This window comes from Mesoplodon mirus, assembly GCF_964341445.2.
Source record: "Mesoplodon mirus genome assembly, chromosome: 11".
Lineage (NCBI taxonomy): Eukaryota > Metazoa > Chordata > Mammalia > Artiodactyla > Ziphiidae > Mesoplodon > Mesoplodon mirus.
The window spans coordinates 34455227-34476092 of record NC_138987.1 but is presented as its reverse complement, the minus strand read 5'-3'; the positions used below and the strand labels follow the sequence as shown (position 1 = coordinate 34476092).

The 20866-nt window shown below is 50.8% G+C and overlaps 1 protein-coding gene across 2 annotated transcripts; it reads left to right on the top strand.

Moving 5' to 3' along the window:
* The first annotated feature begins 3638 nt into the window (after window positions 1–3638).
* On the top strand, window positions 3639–19491 carry FOXRED2 (FAD dependent oxidoreductase domain containing 2). 2 transcript variants are annotated; one of them, XM_082636142.1, is made up of 9 exons: window positions 3639–3709; window positions 4333–4881; window positions 6615–6866; window positions 7000–7263; window positions 7625–7791; window positions 10616–10781; window positions 12520–12761; window positions 14189–14359; window positions 17184–19491. In XM_082636142.1, exons 2-9 carry the CDS (start codon window positions 4334–4336, stop codon window positions 17435–17437), a joined length of 2064 nt encoding a protein of 687 aa, XP_082492268.1. In that variant the 5' UTR covers window positions 3639–3709; window position 4333; the 3' UTR covers window positions 17438–19491. The 2 variants fall into 2 exon arrangements, with proteins under 2 accessions (XP_082492268.1, XP_082492267.1); XM_082636141.1 differs by lacking the exon at window positions 3639–3709 and adding an exon at window positions 3716–3845.
* Window positions 19492–20866: the final 1375 nt, after the last annotated feature.

The following is a 20866-nucleotide window of genomic DNA, read 5'->3' as shown; positions in this document are numbered from 1 at the left end:
CCTTCATCGCGTGCCTATGTCATGATTGACAGCCCTTCTTCTCCGAGTAGCCCTTGGGAGAGGGAGGGTGAGATACAGCAGAGTCTCTGGAGTTCATAATCTGGGTTCCAGCCTTTGTTCTTGAGCATTAGTAGTTTTACATTCCTGTTAGGAGGTGAATGCCCTGAATTTTTTTGTTCTTGGAACCCCTTGAAATTATCCTTTCCTGGGGAGTGTTGTCCATTGTGAGTTCCCCGTAGGAAGTCCATTTCCACAAGCACGAGTGCCTGCTGGCTGCGTGCCAGCCCCAGCTGCTGCCTTCAGAGACACACATCACTGGTGAAACATGAAGCAGGGCAGTCTTTGAAGGTTGAGGTGGGGTGGCTGCAGGTGCAGGAGACTGCCTCGGAAGATTCTGATGGATGTTCCACTGTGTGGTGATCGTAATGGTTTGTAAATTGTTTTCAAGCTTGCCGCACGCGGGCTGGTGACGGGATCTCAAGCTGGCACCCTCAAAGAACTGTGTCATGAACAAATCAGAGCTACAGATGTTTAGTACTTGTAAACTTTTTATAAACGGACAGTGTTCTGTCCAATGTACAGAACACTATGAAGTAATATACGGTGCTACATGTTATACTGCATGTTCTATAAATATCTCATCAGACCCTGACACAGAACTGTAATGCTGGTGGAAGTCATACCATTATACAGATGAGAAAACTGGCTCAGCTTTTGGGTAACGGTCCTAAAGTTAACAATTTTAATCAAAATAATTGAGCCTCAGAAAGCAAGCAAAAACTTACTGGACTCTGTTGTCAGAGTTACTAGGAAAATAGAGCATAAGATGTGCTTCTTGGGGACCTTTCACTGTAGGTGGAGCGTTACAAAATTCACTTTAGTGTGACAAGTGTCATGGGGTTTCAAGTTCGGGCTGGTACTCCCCGAGCTGCCTCCTGCAGACCCATGATGCAACCCAGCAGGATTAGCTGGAGCAAGTGGGCAGGTGGAAGTTAATTTCAGTCTCATTCTCTAAAAACATCTTATATCAGCCTCCACATGCCTCATGTCTTTCATCTATCCCCTACTTCCATCTGGTCTTGCTTGGGGCCACCAAGTTGACTGCTGTAAATAGTCCTGACTCTAAACTTTCAATCGCATCCTGTGGCCTACAATCCAGGCTCAGCCTAGTCTGAAGGCCCTGCCGTATTTTATCAGTCCTAATTTCCCAGTACAAAATACAGCCAGCAGCTATTTTAAGTAATTAATTGCCGACACCCATTCTCATAATCTTCACAACTATTAAGTAGACCTCCCTAACTTCATTTTTGGTCTGTCTGGTTTCAGTGTTTATTCAACAAATTATTAAGGGCCTCCTGTATGTCAGATGCTGATGGAAGCTGTGAGGTCACTATAGTGAATAAGATCATTTCTGCTCTAATGGAGCTTTTCTCTGATGCTGATATAGGCTAGGGAAAAAATAGATAAATGGCATTCCTTAGGGTTAGGGGGTACTTAGGTCTGAGAGCTCAAGGAAGACTTTTCTAGAGAAGTCCCAGTGATGATTTTTAATGAGAAGAAGCTCCAGCCATGCAAAGCTGGAAGATCACAGGGTTTTTCCACACTAGGCACGGCTGCCTTCCCACCAGGACCCTCAGCCCCATCTCACAGGACTACTTTAACACCCCTTGAGGTTTCCTATACTTGCGCTGTGTTCTACCCATGTAAATCTCATGCAGGATCCACATCCCACCTCTGGAAAGCCAGCCCTGGTCATCCAGTTCACTTGAATGGCAGTTCAGGGTCATCCTGTCATCCTCCATGTTGCCTCCACTTTGGCCACCGTTGCTGGGCATGAGCAGTGGATTTGTGTTTAAGTGTCTTTACACTGAACTGTCGTAGGCCACTTTGTTTACATTACCAATGATGAAATAAAAATTCACATTTTAAGGCAAGACAAGAAAAATTTCAACATAAAACCTTTTCTCTGTCTTTCAACCTTCTCCCTCCCCTCTAGTGTGCATTGTGCATCCACATTATGCATTAACCAAACCTCCCCTATGGCAGAAATGCCTGCTCAACCATAAAGATCAATTTTTTTTCTGGTGCCAGCAATTCCTTGGAAGAAAACATTCATTTCTCAATCCTGTAAGGGGTCACAGTGACCCTCCACTCGCCCTGTAGTTGCAGACATCTTTGGTGAATTTTATGTACAATGCCAATATGCCATTTCCCTTAAAGACAGTGATGGGGGCAGAACAGGCTGGTCAGGTGACCTAGGGAGATAACGGCCTGCACCTAATGAAAGTTCTTAGCTTAAATGCTTACTTATGACCGTATTAATATTGCTAGCTATATTACACATATTCTGCCTATTTTATAAGGGTGTTGTTTCTTGCACAAATGTGTGACAGAGCCTCCGATAAAGATGATGACTAGGCAACTTGAAACAATTACAAACATACAATTCTATAAGATCAATGATTGTAATAGTCTAACTCTAGATATGGGAAGAAACAACAGGCGTGAACCATTTCCTGAACCATAATAGCCTAGTAAGACAGGTGGTCCAGAGGCTTTTGGCTACTGTTAACAGGGCCTAGTCCAGCAACAGCACATGGAGTGGCCTATCAGTAAATTTTGCATGGCCTGGGAATGAGCATTCCTAGCACCATGTGACAAATCAGTCACAGAATGCCTCCCAAACCTTGGTCGAAATTAAGACGGAAAGGGAAGCAATTGTAAAATAAAGAATGTAAGCTACCGCCCAGTTCTACAAGAATCAAGTCATTAGCCACTGCAGTTGCTGACCTACAACATACCCTGAAGGAATTGAGGATGAGGATTGGGACGAGGCGCTTTTTGCTCTAAAAGTGGCAGAACCAGCCTTCAGACAGACATTTTCAAGAGAAAATCTGAACCCAGTTTCTTGCGTTTTCCAGTACTTAAGAGAACTAAAACCATTAACTAAGCTGTTAATTCCTTGTGAACAGCAGCAACCTTCTACCAAGATGTGTGCTTGATTGCACATACCCCTTCACCAAAATCACATATATGCTGGCCTCCCCTACCGCTTCGTTACAGTCCTCGAGCTTTCTGGAAGAGCTCATAATTTGGAGTATAAATGGGGGGTTTCAATGTCACACTCCACTTAACTGTGTGATTTTAAGCAAATCACCCCTAAATTCCATTTGGCCAGTCAGCTATTTACATTATATTGGAAACAATCCCGGGCCTCCTTCTTCTGGTGGAAGATCCAGTCAGTCCTGTTTCTTAGTAAACTATAGACTGAATCATTGTAGCGAACACCAGTTAATTTGTTTATCCGTCCTGGCTTCATCAACCAGGTTTCCGGTCCCAAAGTACTGAGTACCCAACTAGTCTTTGGCTACAGTAATGGAGTGTAACAGCTGCGATTATCTCCAAAAGTCGTCTGCTCCCGTGCCTCCCTTACACGTGGAAAGACACAGCTTTAAAGAGCCCCAAGCCACTTGTCAGATTTGATCTTCAGTCGGGCCACCACCCGCCAGGGCGCGCCGGCCGGCGGAGCAGCACGTGCGCGGCTCTCGCGAGCGACCCGGCGCCCAGAACCCGACAGCCCAGCCCCGCATGACGCGCGCCGCCACGTGACCCCGCCCCCTGCCATTGGCGGGGCGGGGCCGCCGCGGTGGCGCGGGCAGGGCGATCGCGGCCTGACTTGGCTGCGGGCTGTCTACGGAGCGGCTGGGAGGTTCGAGCTGTGCTGGGGGTGGACTGGCGGGCCGGGGAGGCGGGAGCTGCGGGCGTGGGTACCGCGCACGCGTGGGGAGCGGCTCCCGGATTCAGCGCGCCCGAAGGAGGGTGGCCTCGCGCCGCTCCGCGGGCAGGTGTGCTGGGGCTTCCCTGTCACGTGACCGAAGAGACCCGGGTGTGGGACGGGGGCCGGCAGACCACACCTCCTTCAGGCTGGAGGCCGGAGCGCGGGGGCGTGGCCAAAAAAGACGTGACCCTCGAGGGTCTGGCCTTGGGAGGCCCTAGGGGGGTGTTGGGCATCCCTGGAATTAGGGGAAATTGGAGAAAACACCCAGCCTCCTATTACCATGGCAATAAGGAGTCTGGCGCCCTTGGGAACTAAGGTCCTGAGGGAGATGGAGGGGCTCGGGACTCCTGGGGGGAGCCCAGATCCGAGCTTGAAACGATGGAGTCGGGGCAAATGAGTTCAGAGGTCCTTGGGTTCTGGTCCTGGCTGCGCCCCAAGTCGCAGTGAGCGCTCCGGCAAGCCCCTGCCTTTCTGGGCCCCCAGTTCCTGGCTCACGTCCCCGGGCCTCGAGGGGCCTTCGTGGTCCGAGGCCTCACCTCTCTGGTCTGCCGTAGGATGGGCCTCTCCGCCGCGGCCCTGCTGTGGGGCCTCCCAGGGCTGCTCCTGACCATCGCCCTGCACCCGGCTCTCTCCCCGTGCCCCGCCCAGGCCTCGGTGCCCGCGCACCGGGACTACTGTGTCCTGGGTGCCGGGCCCGCGGGGCTGCAGATGGCCTACTTCCTGCAGCGGGCCGGCAGGGACTACGCCGTGTTCGAACGCGCCCCGGGACCGGGCAGCTTCTTCACGCGCTACCCCCGGCACCGCAAGCTCATCAGCATCAACAAGCGGTACACAGGCAAGGCCAACGCCGAGTTCAACCTCCGCCATGACTGGAACTCTCTGCTCAGCCACGACCCCCGGCTGCTCTTCAGACACTACTCCAACGCTTACTTCCCCGATGCCGGCGACATGGTGCGCTACCTGGGCGACTTCGCGGACCGGCTGGGGCTCCACGTGCTGTACAACACAACCATTGCCCACGTCACTCTGACCAAGGATCAGCGGGCCTGGAATGGCCATTACTTCATCCTGACCGACCAGGAGGGCCAGGCATACCAGTGTAGGTAAGGAACCGGGCTCCAGAGCTCACCTGCTGAAGCCAGTGCCTTCCCTGGAAGAAGGAAACCCATTGGTTGGCCCGTAGCTGTGGGAGAAAAGAGGCATTTCTGCCCATCCTTGCTCCCACTGAAATCCAGTGCTAAGAGGTTCAGTTCAGCCGTCATTTCCCAAGTGTTTCCTAGAAATGTATGTACTCAAAGATACTTGAAAATTCTGACCATTTCTTTCCTCCAGGATTTTTCAGTCTTCAGTATCTTCACATTCACTGAAGGACTCCAACATTGGGTATTGAGCATTGTCTGAGCTTATGCACCCACAAAACCCTTTTTGTAGAGCATCTCCTAGAACTTGTGTTCCCCAAAATACATTCTGAGAAATACTGGCAAGTGTCCAGCAAGTGTTAGACAGGCTCAGTAGGATTTCTGAACTGAATGAGAGGGAGGGCCAACAGGCAGTGCTGCCAGGATTCGGTTTTAGCTCGCTTTGACTTGGGATAAAGCTTAGCATAGTGTAGAGAACCCAAATTCAGAGTTATACGTTATACCGTGCTTGTCTAATCCTCACAAGGACCCTTTGAGGGAGGTTCACTGATCCCCATTTTATGGATGAAGAACTGAGGCTCAGAGAAGTTAAGTAACTGGTGCTGTGTCACACAGCTAATAAGGGGTGCAGCTGCCACCTGAGCTCACATCTTCCTGAGTCTGAAGCCTGTGTTCTTAACACTGTGCCCGACTGCCTCTCCGTTCCCGGCCGTCAGCCTAGCACCTGGCTCCAGGCAGGTGCTTGATCACGGTTCATCTTCTCATGCCTTTTGCCAGAGGCTCAACCTTGCTCCTTGCTTGTTACAGCCCAAGGAGAGAAGGGTTGGGCCAATTTGGACCCTCACATCTTAGGCAGCAGTGCTACAGTGTAGGGGATTCAGATGTGAGCAAGTGGACAGGCCAGAAAGCAAGGGGCCACAGAGGCTGACCGGGCCACAGAGGCTGACCAGGCCCCTTCTCCAGGCCACCCGGTCCTGTTTTCGAAACTACCTTGTGATCAAACCATTCCTCTGCAGGCCAGCAGGGTCCAGTTCCCAGCCTGTCCACCACAGGATTGTAATCCCCACCAGTAGAAAGAGCAAGACTCTGGAATTAGGCTGACCTGTGGTCAGATTCTGGCTCTGCTGTCTAAGGAGCTATGGAGGTCATGGGCCCACGTGGAGCCTGCATCTCCTCACCTGTCGAGCAGGCCGAATAACACCAATGCAGAGCTTCTTTGAGCAGTAAGATGAGGCAGAAAGCACTTAGTACAGGGCCTCATACAGAATCACCACTCAGCAGATTCTGCATCTGCCAGGCAAGTAAGAAAGGGGGAAGCAGAACGTCTAGTTTCATTTTCATGACTAGGGTTGTACTTGGTGAGGCTGCCATGTTCAAAATTATGAATTAGTCCATTTCTCATGGCGTCACCCTCTCCAAAGTCAGAAAGTAAAACTAATTCTCACATTTGGTATAATCCCAGGAAGGTGTAAAGGAAACTGCACCCACTGGATCACTCAGTGAGAGGCCAGGGTAAGGTTTCAGATGCACTGGGACAGGTTAGGAGTGGGTGAATAAATGAACAACCTGCTTTCTTTTAGGAGCCAGCAGTCTGGGTGAGGCGGGCGAGCCAGACAGCAGGTCCAAAGAGGGATTTTTCACTTCCTGGTCTCATAGCTAAGAGGCCAAGCCATCCTCCCTCTGTCCCCCCCCCACAGCGTCCTTCTCGTGGCCACTGGCTTGTCAGTCCCCAACCAGGTTGACTTCCCTGGCTCCGAATACGTGGATGGTTATGAGTCCGTGTCCGTGGATCCCAAGGACTTCGTGGGTCATAATGTGCTGATCCTGGGCCGAGGGAACTCGGCCTTTGAGACGGCGGAGAACATCTTGGGTGTCACCAACTTTATCCACATGCTGAGCCGCTCCCGGGTCCGGCTCTCCTGGGCCACCCACTACGTCGGCGACCTCAGGTATGCTGGGCAGGTACTGTGTGTGCTGTGCTGCCAGCCCCTGACCCCCGCCCGACTAACCACCCTGGCCCCTGAGGCTTCCTTACCCGGCACAGACTTCTTTCTCTCTCCTGACATTCCCCTTGGGCCCCAGGGCCATCAACAATGGCCTGTTGGACACCTACCAACTGAAGTCCCTGGACGGGCTGCTCGAGTCTGACCTGACAGATCTGGCCGTTGTGAAGGACCATGAGGGCAAGTTCCACGTCACCCTGAAGTTCTTCCTGGAGGAAGGCAACCGGAGTGCCGATGCCGTCCCCCTCCCCCAGGACGATAACGACAACTTCGCCTTGCGCGTGGCCTACGACCGGGTCATCCGCTGCCTGGGCTGGAACTTCGACTTCTCCATTTTCAGCAAGTGAGTCCGAACAGAGGGGAGGAGCTGGATATCTCAGCAAAGCCCTCTGGTCAAGGCCCAGGTGGACAAGGAGACGCCAGAGGGCTTGAACAGATCCTCCTGTGCCATCAGGTCACACAGGGACCCAGAGCCCAGCCTCCAGTGAGGCTTGAATCCTGGCTCTGTCCCTGACCCACCACCACATCTTTAACGTGAACCTCAGTTACTCTGTCTGTTAAATGGACATCATCATACCTGCCTCCTGAGGTCATGGTGTGGTTTAAATTTGAGCAGGAATGTAAGCACTTAGCTCAGTGCCATGGCTGTAAAAAGTGTTTCATACATAGCAGCGATTTTTATTCACAGCCCTTTCCACTCACAGGTCCCTCCGACTCTCTGCAGGGGGTGAGCTCAGCAAGAAGTACCCCCTGGTCAAAGCCAGCTATGAGTCCAAAGGGAGCCGGGGCCTCTTTGTCCTGGGGACTGCCAGCCACTCCGTGGATTACCGGAAATCTGCTGGGGGCTTCATCCATGGATTCCGATACACAGGTGAGCCCGGCAGAGAGGGCCGCTGTCCCCAGGGTTTGTAAAGACATGCCTGATTCCCTTAAAGCAGCCTTAACAGCAGTTGATTGTCATAAATTCTCTGTGGGGCAGGCAGCAGTGGGTTTTCGTGGTCTGAGGACACATCTAGAGAAGTACCAGATAAGGGGTAAAAGTAAGTACATCTGGGGGTGGCGTGTTACCCGCATCACCATGATTGGCAAGGATGCTGAGCTTGGGACTGCTAACCTGGGGAAGCAGCTGCATGGTCTCAGGGGTGAGGTTTCATAACCTCCCTAAGCCTCTGTTGGCCCTCCCAGATGTCAGAGTTGTAAATGAGGTGAATTCTTCACTCCATAGAGCTGTTGTAAGGACTAAATAAGGTAATATCTGGAGACCGTGGAGCTGTGAAGCATTACCTACACATAGACTCTTTGGGTACCAACAAATTTCAATAAAAGTTGCAACTAGATTATATCAGCTCTTTTTCAAAACTCTCAGTCTTAGTACTAAGGGTACCAATTTTCTGTGCTCTGGGTAGCCCATTGGATGGGTGCTTTATTGCATGACGAGTGTTACATGGGCCAGTTAATTTGACCATAAAAACACCATAAGGGGGCTTCCCTGGTGGCGCAGTGGTTGAGAGTCTGCCTGCCAATACAGGGGACACGGGATCGTGCCCCAGTCCGGGAAGATCCCACATGCCGCAGAGCGGCTGGGCCCGTGAGCCATGGCCGCTGAGCCTGTGCGTCCAGAGCCTGTGCTCCGCAACGGGAGAGGCCACAACAGTGAGAGGCCCGCATACCGCAAAAAAAAAAAAAAAAAACCATAAGGGTCCTTCATCCTGATGTTTCTGTATTTAATGTGATGCCTCACTTGCCTTAATGCTACTGTTTGCATTTCACTCTCCTTCCAGTTTGACAGGGAAAGATAATCATGCTTTGCTGTTGATTTCCAGGCGATATGTTTTATACCCTTTGCATGTTGTCAGGGAAAGAAACCGAGAATGTTAGCTGTCTGTTTACCAAAATATTTGCAAATGGAACACACACACATACACAGAATGGGAAGAGTCTGTCTCTCTAGCTGTGTCCCCAGCAAGAAACCCTCCTCACGTTCCCGTGCGTGTCACCCCTCCTCCACCTGCTGTCCCGACAGGTACTGCCCCATCCCTCTTGCTTCCCTCTGTCCTCTCATCTTGCCCCAGCTCACATTCTTAACTCTCCCAACAGCCCCATAAGAGACATCTTGTTACTTCAACTCCATTTTTCATAGAAGGAAACGGGGGCACAGAGAAGTTAAGTCACTTACCCAAAGTCACCCAGCCAGTGGATGGCAGAGGTGGCATTTGAATCCACACCTGTCTGACTTTGAGGCTCCCAGCTGACCACTAAGCTTCAGGCAAATGGGAAACAATCCTGGATGGACAGGCCACCAAGAGCTGTGGTCACTCCTACTAGCTGGGGACCCCACTAGAGGGAGGGGCAATGTGGCTGTACACAGTACATCCTGCCCGACCTTGCCCACCATTCAGCTGAAAAAAAGGTCCCCAAGGGAGACAAGTAGAAAACAGCAAGGCAGAGTAAAGCAAGATGAAAGATGGTAACCTCAGAAGGTAGGGCCTGCTGGGAACCCTGCCCCTCCCCCTCCTGTCTCTCTCCAGTCCATCCCAGCCTCACTTGCCTGACTTGGGACCTCTTGGTCTCTCTTGACTGGTCTTCCTGCCATTGGTCCCTCTGGCTTCCCAGCCAGCTACTCCGGTACCCACCAGAACACTGTTCTTTAAACAGAAAAACCTCCAGAGGCTCCCCAGCCAGGTCCTCAGCATGGCATCCAGGGTTTCGTGCAGCAGCCGGCACCAGCTCTCCTGCCCAGCCTGGCCCTCGCCTCCTTTTCAGAATGTGCCAGTTTCTCAAGGTTTTGTCTTTGCACCCATGCTTCTTTTGTCAGGCCCCCTTCCCACCCTTCCCTAGCTGTGTAATTCCTCATCCTTTCACAAAACGCAGCATAACCTTGTTTCCTCTAGAGACCCAGATGTCTGTCTGTCTGTCTCATGAGGCTGAACATCTTTCCTGTGACCGTTGGTCGACCCAGTCTCCCATCACGTGAACTGTCTGTGTCCTCGCTGTTACCGGATTTGGGTGTTGTGTTGATTCATTTCGAGGAGCAGGCACCTGTGTGTGGTGCCCCAGTGTCACCGCTGTGTAAGGGCAGCCCCAGGTACACAGAAACTGTCCCCCTGTTGTTTGAGATAGCTGTTGCTCTTCTAGCCTTCCAGAAATATACAGAGCATCTCAAAGTAGAACTTAGTAACAGATGTGGGTTTCGGCTGTGAACGAGAAGGAACAGTCAGAGGGTTTCCATTTGGAAGTCTCCCATAGACATGGGGACTGTGGGGTGGGGAGAGATGGCAGAGGAAGGCTCTAGGTCTGGTTTGGACGCATCACATGTGAGGTGACAGTGGCAGGACTTCCATAGGCAGGTGGCCTAAAGCAGAAGCGGGCAGTCTCGGGCCTGGGGACCAAATCCAGCTGTGCCCGTTCATTTCGCGGTCTTCTGTGGCTGCTTTCCCACCAGAGGCAGAATTGAGTCAAGTGAGAGAGACCGTCTGGGCTGCAAAGCCAGAAACACTTCCCATCCAGCCCTTTTCAGAACACACGTGCGGACCCTGCTCTAAAGGCACCTTCTTGGAGCCGTGCAATACAAGCGTGTCCTGAGTGCAGAGCTGGTGGGGGGGCTCTGCGTCCCCCCACCCACCCACCCCCCCGCCCCAGAGGTGAAAGATAGCATCTTAAGGGCAGCATGCCATTCCTCCCTCTGGCCATTTCAGTGCGTGCTGTCCACCGGCTGCTGGAGCAGCGTCATCACGGCGTCACCTGGCCCTCCACCGAGCACCCCATCACACAGCTGGCCAGTGCCATCGTCCGGCGTGTCAACGAGGCTTCTGGGCTCTACCAGATGTTCAGTGTGCTGGCCGACGTGGTCCTGTTGAAGGAGTGAGTAGTCCAGCCCTCGCCTTCCCACTGCCCCTCCCCCTCGCACGCCGTCGTGCTCTTCTCTTCCTGTTGCACGTGTGGAAGAGCCCAGTGGTTCTTTCCTAAGATGAAGATGGCAGGTGGGGTGGGCAGGGAGGGCGGGGATCAGTCTATTCTGGGGAAATCAGTGAAATCAGCACCACAAGCTCTACTGACAGACAGACAGACAGACAAGACGTGAGTGTGACTCTGCAGCTTTGCCACTGTCCACCAGTGCGATCTGGGGCAAGTTAGTTAGCCTCTCTGAGCCTTTCTCTCATCTGCAAAATAGAGCTAATAATACCTACCTTGCAGGACTGTAGGAAGGAGTAAAGGCAGCTGGTAGAAAAGCATCTGGTACCAAACAGATGAGCAGTGAACTGCGGTAATGACGGGTCGCCACCTGCGTGGGCTTAAGAGCTCCTTGGGCCAGACCATGTCGGCTCCTTATCAATCGAGTGGAGCAGCAGGTCACAGAGGATGCTCCCTGAGGAAGAAACCACGCAGAGCAGGGAAGGGGGAAGAGCTGGGGGTGGTGAGCAGTGGGGCTGGTTCTGAAAGGACACGGGGCAGGTGAGACACCTCAGAGGGAACAGCCTGCTGCAAAGCCGGTGAGTGCAGCAGCACATCGAGTTCAGGGACACGCGGGAAACTCAGCGGTGCTCAGAGCAAAACCCCCATCACCCTTCACTCCTCTCTCTTTCATACCCATTCACCGCATTCACAGCATCCGTAGGTCCCATCAGCTCTACCTTCAAACTGTGTCTAGAATCTGCCTCTCACTAGCGCCTCCCCCCACTGCCACCTTGGTCTGGACCATGAGCATCTCTCACCTGCACTGAGATAGCAGCTTCTCACCTTTGACCCCATGGTCTGCTCTCAACATGGTGGCCGGAGTGATTCTTTTTTTTTTTTTTTTTTTTTTTTGGCTGCTGGTGCATGTGGGCTTTTTCTAGTTGCGGTGAGTTGAGGCTACTCTTCGTTGTGGAGCATGGGCTCTCGGCGTGCAGGCTTCAGTACTTGTGGCACGCAGGCTCAGTAGTTGTGGCTCACGGGCTCTAGAGCGCAGGCTCAGTTGTTGTGGCGCACGGGCTTAGTTGCTCTGTGGCATGTGGAGTCTTCCCGGACCAGGGCCGTGTCCCCTGCCTTGGCAGGCGGATTCTTAACCACTGTGCCACCAGGGAAGATCCAGAGTGATTCTTTTAAAACTTGAATCACTAGAATTCAGTTCTGTTCACTATCTTCCCAAGGCCCGCAGCTTCTCTTCCCAGCCCAGATGACACCCGACATTCCCATCGTGGCACACATGGCCCTCCTCGACCTGCCCCCGCCGACTTCCCCTCCCCTCCCCTCCCCTCCCCGTCGGATCCACTCCAGCCACACTGGCCTTCTTCCTGTCCCTTGAACATGCCAAGGTGTTCACTCACTCCTAGGGCTTCTCCATCACTGGTCTCTCAGCCTGGCTCACCCTCTCCCTAGATACCCACTCAGGTTACTCAGCATCTTCTGTCTTCTCTCCCCAGTGTAAGTCAGGGCTCAGCTGTAACAGTAATACTCAAGTGAGACGCGCAGGCCTGATCAGTGTCTGTACGCTGTTTGACGGGCGCTTCTAGGCAGGAGAGGCAGGCGCACGCACACACCACACACACGCACGCACATGCCTGTCACCTCTGCCGCAGCACTGAGGGTCTTACCCCAGCCGTGTTGCCCCTGTCCCCAGGAATGCCACTGCTTTTGAGTACCTGGAGGAGTTCCCCATGCAGATGCTGGCCCAGCTGGAGACCATCACAGGAAGAAGGGCAAGGCACGGGCTCTTCGTCATCAATATGGAGTACGGCCGGAATTTCTCTGGGCCCGACAAGGACGTCTTCTTTTATGACCGCTCTGTGGGGCACACGGAAGACGCCTGGCTGTCTAACTTCCTCCATCCTGTTATCTACTACTACAGGCACCTCCCCACCGGTGAGCTGGGTCTCCGCTCTCCCCCGAGCGAGGGCACTCCTCGGACCCCAGCGCCATCAAGCTGTCATGCAGCACCCTCAGCTGACAGAAGGGGGGCCACTAGGGGCTCTGCCTAGAGCCTAAACAGGGCAGATGGTCCAAGAACGATAAATGCTATTCCCGGATTCTGGCCCCCACATCGACCTGGGCAGGCCACGTGTGGAGCGGCGTGATCGCCTCCAGGCACCACGTCGTCAGAGGGGCACTGTTCTTGCTGTCTCCAAAGGAGGCTGACCGTGGAGTGGGGAGCGGGGATCTGGGGACTGACTCTTAGAAGGAACAGGAAAGGGAAGGGGAACTGGTTAGCACAGGAGGGGAGCAGGAGAGCTGCGCAGTGTTCCCAGGGCCGTCCTTTCCTCGCTGTGTGACCTTGGACCATTACTTAACCCCGCTGAGTCTCAGCTTGCTCGGGTGTGAAATGGGGGTGGCCACGGTACCCTCCTTGTAGGATGAGGGTTAATGAGATGATACAGCACAATGCCAGCATGGTGCCTGGCACGGAGTAGCTACCGAATGATGACCAACCTGGGGAACACGACTCCTGCTTCCAAACTTGAAGGGGTGTCCCCTGGAAGAGGATGATCTAAAAATAGAGGTCGTGGGCTTCCCTGGTGGCGCAGTGGTTGAGAGTCCACCTGCCGATGCAGGGGACACTGGTTTGTGCCCCGGTTCAGGAGGATCCCACATGCCGCAGAGCGGCTGGGCCCGTGAGCCATGGCCGCTGAGCCTGCGTGTCTGGAGCCTGTGCTCCTCAACGGGAGAGGCCACAACAGTAAGAAGCCCGCGTACCGCAAAAAAAATAAAAAATAAAAATAAAAATAGAGGTCGTTCCAAAGGGCGGAGGTAGTGGCAACAGGTAGAAGTGACAGGAGCGCAGGCTGACGTTCACTCTAAAGGAGCAGCGCATTGTGAAAGCTGCTGAGGGTGGGATGGGCCACCTCCTGGAGCCTCCCGATGCAGGGATGGCCGTGGCTTAGTGCCCTGTGGCAGGGACACACAGAAGGGTACCCACCAGGTAGGAAACTGGACTAGAGGGGCCCTAAGACCCCTTGGATGCAGGACCCCAAGTCTCCTCACAGAAAGGCCAGTTTCAGAGCAGCCACAATAGACCTCAGCTCACGTAAGTCTTAGAAGCAAACCAAGTTCAAGTGACTGGTCTTAGTTCTGCCCGCTGACAGTGCAGGGTTTGAGTCTAGTCTAGTCCCTCTCCCTCACGTCCACCTTCCAGACATTTGGAAGGACAGCTGAACAGGCTGACCATGGCCCATGCTAGAGGTGCGTCAGGAAGGCTGAGCGCGAGGGGCTGGGGGGCAGGCACCTGGGATGTGGCCCCGGGAATGGAAGCCCCGCGCTCGGCTCTGACATGGCGCCCTTTCTCCTCCCCACAGAGCAGGAGGTGAGGTTCCGCCCCGTAGGCTGGCCTCTTCCGCGGCCCACGGCCATCCACCACATCGTGGAAGATTTCCTGACAGACTGGACGGCCCCGGTGGGGCACATTCTGCCCCTGAGGCGCTTCCTGGAGAACTGCTTGGACACCGATCTCCGGAGCTTCTATGCAGGTAACTTAAGTTTCCCGAAGGACAAAGGGGCTGAGCTGGAGGGTGAAGACGACCAGGTAGATCCGTGCCCTGTGGAACTTTAGGATGTGCGTCTAGAAACCCAGACCCAAGACTTGCATCTCCTACCACGGGAGAACTCGGCGTTCACAGAAACCCCCTCCCAGTACAGCACACCTGCAAACACTGAATAAAATGTCTTTTTTAAAAAACTGGCAGGAAAATAAGGGAACTCCCCAGAGGCCAAACACCAAGAAAAGCACAAACCCACCGCTGGATGAGAGATACCTGCTGGTTGTCAGTGGCCTAGAGCCCGGGTAACTGACCAGCACTTGGAGCTGGGAAGACGAGGCTGGAGCAGGGTAGGATGTCTGTACAGAGACCTTTAAATAGAGCTGGGATCTCAATAGGTAAAATAGAAGGCAGAAAGCACTCCCGAGAGAGAGAGAGGAGACGCACGCTTTTTGGCTCTGGGTAGACTGGGGGGATAATCTCTTCTGAGAATTTCCATCCACTAGGCCTCACTCATATGAGTTTGGGGCCAAAGTTCACACTATCGTTGTGGTGCAGAAATCACAGAAGTCAATGTGAGTCTTCTGTGAGGACACATACCTTAAAACTAGGCCTCAAAGAATTCCCCCAGATAAAGTTCCCAGGAACATGAACTCCCAAGCAGAAATCACTTAACACATAAGGATACAAACTACCATGAGGGAGTGTCAGCAGAAGCAACACACTGTAGGATGAAACCTACAGAGACTGTGGGAAATGGAATGGTCAGAGAGAGGATGTAAAGTATGTCCAAAATCTGTAAGTAAATAAAAGATTACTGAAAATAGAATGAAAGGGTAGGACTACCAAAATTGACTGGGCAGATTTGAGAAAGGTCCAAATGGAACTTCTGGAAATGAAAATATAAATTTGTAATTGGAACCTCAATGTCAAGGTTAGTAGCACATTAGACAGAGATGAAGGGAAAATTGGTGAACTGGATGGAAGATAGCTCTGACAGTCGAACCCAAAGAGGGACCTGGGGAGAGAAGTCTCATGATCCACAGGAAGAACTGACCAAAACAAGCCAAATTTTTGTCTTTTTTTTTTAACCCCCTGAATTACCAGGATACCCACTCCTTTTTTCTGTCCAGCAAACATCTGTTGAACAGTGACTGTATATCACGCACTATTCACATCAAACCAGGTTAGAGACGGTCAGTCCTCGGCCTACGGGTCAGAGAGCAAGTGTCCTTCTTTCATCCCTCAGTCTACCTTGAAATAAAAATGTATATATTAAGGGAGATGGCTTAAAACAACACTTTAAGTTAATAGTCTAAATGTGTGTAGATGCTCAAACGGGGGTAATTCATAGAGCAGAGCTAAGCAGCTTTGAAGTACTGGCATTCTGCAGACAGGAACTCTGACCGTACACGCACACGTGAAATTACCCGCTGTAGGTCTAGAGACCTCAGCTGCAAAACCTCTGTCTGTTTCTCGAGGTTTCAGGAGTACACAGGGATGCCAGTGCCTGTTAGGGAGTGTATTCCTCCCCTGAGTTACGGCTCCTGCCGACCCAGCATCACAGGCCCTGCAGCCTCCTGGCTCCTACTCCCTAGATAGACTCAACAGTACAAGCCACTGAGTGTCACTGCCTTGAACTTGAAGGAATCGTCCCCACAAAGGGCCAGCTGGCAGAGGGTGGGCTTTCCCTCCACCTGGTTAGTGGATGTGCAGCCGCTAGTTCTGGACCCGGATCTGCCGGGCTTCTCCACCCCCTGGCCCCTGCAGAAGGGGTGACGTATGTCATAGGAGGAGGTGCTTGCCGAAAGGCCACCTCACTGCCCCTCTCCGTCCTCTCCCACATCTGCTGCCGTCCCTGCTCAGAGAGGGTGGTCATGGACCATTCTGGCAGGGGCCCTCTGTACTACAAGTCAGAGGTAAGGTAGGAAATAGTTTTCCTGTGGCACCTCACAGCCTGATCACTCGTGTGAGCCTTACAGCATCCTTTGGTAATGTGCCCATTCACTGAGGCAAGAGACTCAAGATGGTTTTCTGACAGACACTCCATCTTCCCATCTTGTCTCTAAATCCCTTAGAAGATTGAGCCCACCTCTGTTTCATCCTTTCTATTCTTTAAGTCAAAGTTATATAAGTACTTGGCTAAAAGGTTTTTTTTACCCACTTCCATTCCCATTCCCCAGAAGGAATGACTTCTAGCTCTTCTGGTTGTCTCTTAATATTTCTGAATAACACATATCCACAGCTCTTTCTTCATTGATCAGATTTGACCTCCACACCAACCTTCTGCCGTGGCACAGACGAGGGTCTAGCGGTTTTATCTTTACGTCCCCCACAGTGCTTAGAATCATGCTTTACATACAGTATCTGCAGCTCAGACATTGTTGAGGGGATAAATCCTTGCAGGGAACTCTGAGCTCAAAATGGAACTGACCACCAAGTTCGCAGCCCCCCCCCCCGGGTGGCTCCCGGAAGAGAAGGCTGAGGGCTGCTCCTGGGTGGCTGAGCCCCCACCCCGCTGGCGCCATGCACAGCAGCATGCGGGCCTCCCACCTCTGGGAGCTGAGCCGTCTCTTTGGTTTGCTTTCCTTTGGAGCCTTGTTTTTCCAAAATGTTGAGGCGGCCTCCCAGCCTTGGAACCTCAGGGAGGGATGAGATCCACGGCTACCCAGGTCAGACGTGAGATACCCAAAAAAGTCAGCTCCCAGGCTCAGGGGATGGAGGGAACCGGGTGAGGCCCCTGGGGCATTGGCACCCCCTCCCCTTGCACCTCTCCCCACACCTCTCAGCCCGATCTCCTCTTGCTTTTGTGCAGAGTCCTGTTTCCTGTTCGCCCTAACACGCCAGAAGCTGCCACCCTTTTGCCAGCAGGGGTACCTGAGAACACAGGGGCTCGTGGGGACTGAGAGCCTCCGCCAGCACGGCGTGGAGAGCGGGCTCCTGTGGGACTATGCCACTGTGGGCCGGAGGGACAGCGGCCAGCAACCTGGCAACCACGGGCCAGGACAGCACCCTCTGGCTCCAGGGCCTCCGGTCTCGCCCTTCGACAGCAACAAAGAGGAGCTCTGATGGCCAGGCTTCTCCCGCCCAGGCCCACAGTCGGCCCTGCTCTTTCCCCACAGTTCAGTGCTCCCACTGACCTGATTGCCAGAGACACCTCAGATCATCGCAGTGACCGCACCAAAGCCACACGGAGGGCGCGTAAGGGCTGAAGGGCGGCCACTCGGTGGTCTCCCCTCCTGTTCGGTTCAGGGGTGCCTGGGAAGTGGGGTCTAGGTGAAGCATCTTGTGCCAGATGGAAGGGAGCTGCCTTCCACACCGGACTTGTCTGCAAATGAGCTGTCACGGAGCACCGGGCTGGCCTCAATTCTGTCCCCATCAAGTGCCCAGTGGTTCCTTTTCCTTCCAGTTGTTGACTTAAAAAATATTCACAACCTAAAAGTTGAGAGTTACGTTTTCTTCAGCGGGAATTCTTAAGACTTCAAACCCAGGAGGCAGCATCTCAAGTAACCCTGAAAGAACTGCTCCGACGAGGTGACGGGGGAGCCGGGTTATACAGAAGTTTTGCAACAGGGCAGGTGGTCTGAACATCAAAAGATGGTTAATTAAAGAAAACCAGATATCCCAAGTTTAGGAACTTAGTGCTTTTCTGTGTTTGGGAAGATGCAAGAGTCTGGGCTCACTGAAGTCTTTCCTTTGATCTGCACCTCAGCTGTCTGGGGCCAGTATCCTATGTTTTCACATCCTGAGTTTCCTCAGGGCTCACCAGCTCACGTCAGTGGTGGCTGCAATCACTGATGAGTGTGGCATCCTTAGTTTACTGATACAGTGGGAAATACTCCATTTCTCAGATCCTCCTCTTGTTTGGAAATTTGACCAATATTTGGGAGACGTTTCATGACCAAATTTTGTCCCACGGCACTGGGAGGCGCATCCCAGATCAGGTGAAAATTCTTGTTGATGTGTCTGTCACTCCAGGTGCTATTTTCCAGATTAGGCCCTGTTGATAATTAAAGATTCTCTGGATCGTCTGTCTTACTAGTCTATTATGATCCAGGAAATGTTTTCCCTTTTTGCTCCTTCCCGTACCTAGAATCACACTATTACAGTTATCCTATAAGAGTCATAAATGTGATCTGTTTCCTCAAGATGTTTAGCCATCATCAATTTTGTTGGAGGCCTGGTTACACACTGGGCACTGTAAGAGACAACAATCTTATAAAATAGACAGGATATAAGCAATGCAGCTAGTAATATTGACAAAGTCTTAGTGCAGCAGGGAGACACGAAGTATAAACAATTAGGAAACAAAGAACAAATTAAAACAATTATTAGTATAACTAGTTGTAATCCAGTTGCAATAAACCATCAAGTCCACAGGAGGGCCAGCTGGAGAGGCCAAATTTTGGCAGGAACAGGTAGAGAGAAAAAGATAAATGTTTCATCTTTGTTTACAAAGGTATACCTTATCAACTTGTACATCATAGCATAAGAGAAAAGGTTTTTTTTGAAAAACAAAGATTAAAGCTAGTATATTTCCCAAAGTCATAAAGTTATAAATCATATTCATCAGTTCCTTCAGTCCCATGTAATTGATTCCTGTTGATCTGGATGAAGTAATCAGGTTTTGAGTTTTGTCATTTGTTACAGAGTTCAGTGGTATTATCTAAAGGCCATCAGAAACTTATATTTGGGGACTTGCCTCCCTGGTGGCGCAGTGGTTAAGAGTACTGCCAGTGCCGGGGACATGGGTTCGAGCACTGGTCAAGGAAGATCCCACATGCCATGGAGCAGCTAAGCCCATGCACCACAACTACTGAGCCTGTGCTCTAGAGCCTGCAAGCCACAACTACTGAGCCTACGTGCCACCAACTACTGAAGCCTGTGCACCTAGAGCCCATGCTCTGCAGCAAGAGAAGCCACCGCAATGAGAAGCCTGCGCACTACAACGAAGAGTAGCCCCTGCTCGCCGCAACTAGAGAAACCCACGTGCAGCAACGAAGACTCAATGCAGCCAAAAATAAATTAATTTTAAAAAAAAGAAACTTGTATTTGTTTTTTGTGAGTCTTAAAAATCTTCATTTTGTAAAAGCATCAGGACAAAACTTAAAATAGCATGGTTAAAGATCTGAGTACAATGCAATTGGCAGGGAACTTGGATATTTCTGTGACATAACATTTTAGGATAATAGCTAGAATTATGACATAACATTATATCAGGGCATATCAGATGTTAGAGATTCCATATAAATTTTGGAATATCTATATTAATGACATTTATCCATACACTGTAACCTAAGGTTCATCTCCAGTCACTTGACAATGTCTCTGAAGTAAACATACCAGATAAACTTAATTAGTTTAACATTCATCTTTGAGATGTCTCAGGATGTTCCTTCAAAGCATCCCAGAGTCAGCCGTAGGCTAAAAGAGCTTTAGTTGGATTTTAATATTTGGGAAGTTTGTTAAAAATTTTAAAAATGTTTTAAAACACAACAGAATCACAGGTCACTGTGAATCAGTACTTAGTCATTTAACCAAAATCACAAAAAGATTTTTAAAAAGCCAAATACAGATCACTTAAGGGCACAAAACTCACACAATCTGTTATCAAAAAGGAGCACTCTAACAGAGAAATCAAATTCCAGTCTTGTATTAGCTTACTTAACAAAATCCATTTACTTAGCTAACTTAAATCTAAATTCAGTTAATCCTGACCACGCATAAACTTTCTCAGGGTTTCTTTCCACAACGGTTTATCACTTTCTGTATCCATATCATCCTGTCCCTTATTTTTCCATCTAAATAAAACCAACCGGCTCTGAGATATACTTACTTTTTCCTCAATAAAACATAATCCCATTCCTCATAACTTCTTTACTGAAAACACACATTCTACTTTCCTACTGTACACTGAAATGTTTCCATTTTATTCCTATTAGCTTTAATTATATGTTTAAGTTAGAATTCTCAACTCTTAAAAACCTTAATTTCTAGTGAAAACTAAAAAGTAAGCAATTCTGAACTGTCTTTTATGTTAGCATTCTGTAGGTTGGTGAACATAAATACCAGTGATAATTTCTAAAGACATTCATTTTCTTACAGAGAACATCTCAGGGTGGCACCATTTTTACTAATAGTCCTAAATGCCTTTAGTTTCCCTATTTAGTAATTGATGTCTCAGTATCTTTTTTTTTTTTTTTTGGAAATTAGCTATTCAAAAAACTTCCATCACTTAAATTAGCACAACTCTAGAACTTTAAGTTACCAAATATCTGGAAAGATCATCTTAAGCAGACATTTCTAAAATATAATTATTTTTAAAGAGTTTACCCAAAAGCTCTTATCATTTACATTTAAAGTCTCATCAAGTTATTTTTCTTGTAACAGATATAATAATGTCTTATTTGACTTCTATTAAACCTAGGTACAATACAGTATTATACTTAATGTTGGTGACTCTAAAGCAGCGGTCCCCAAATTTTTTGGCACCAGGGA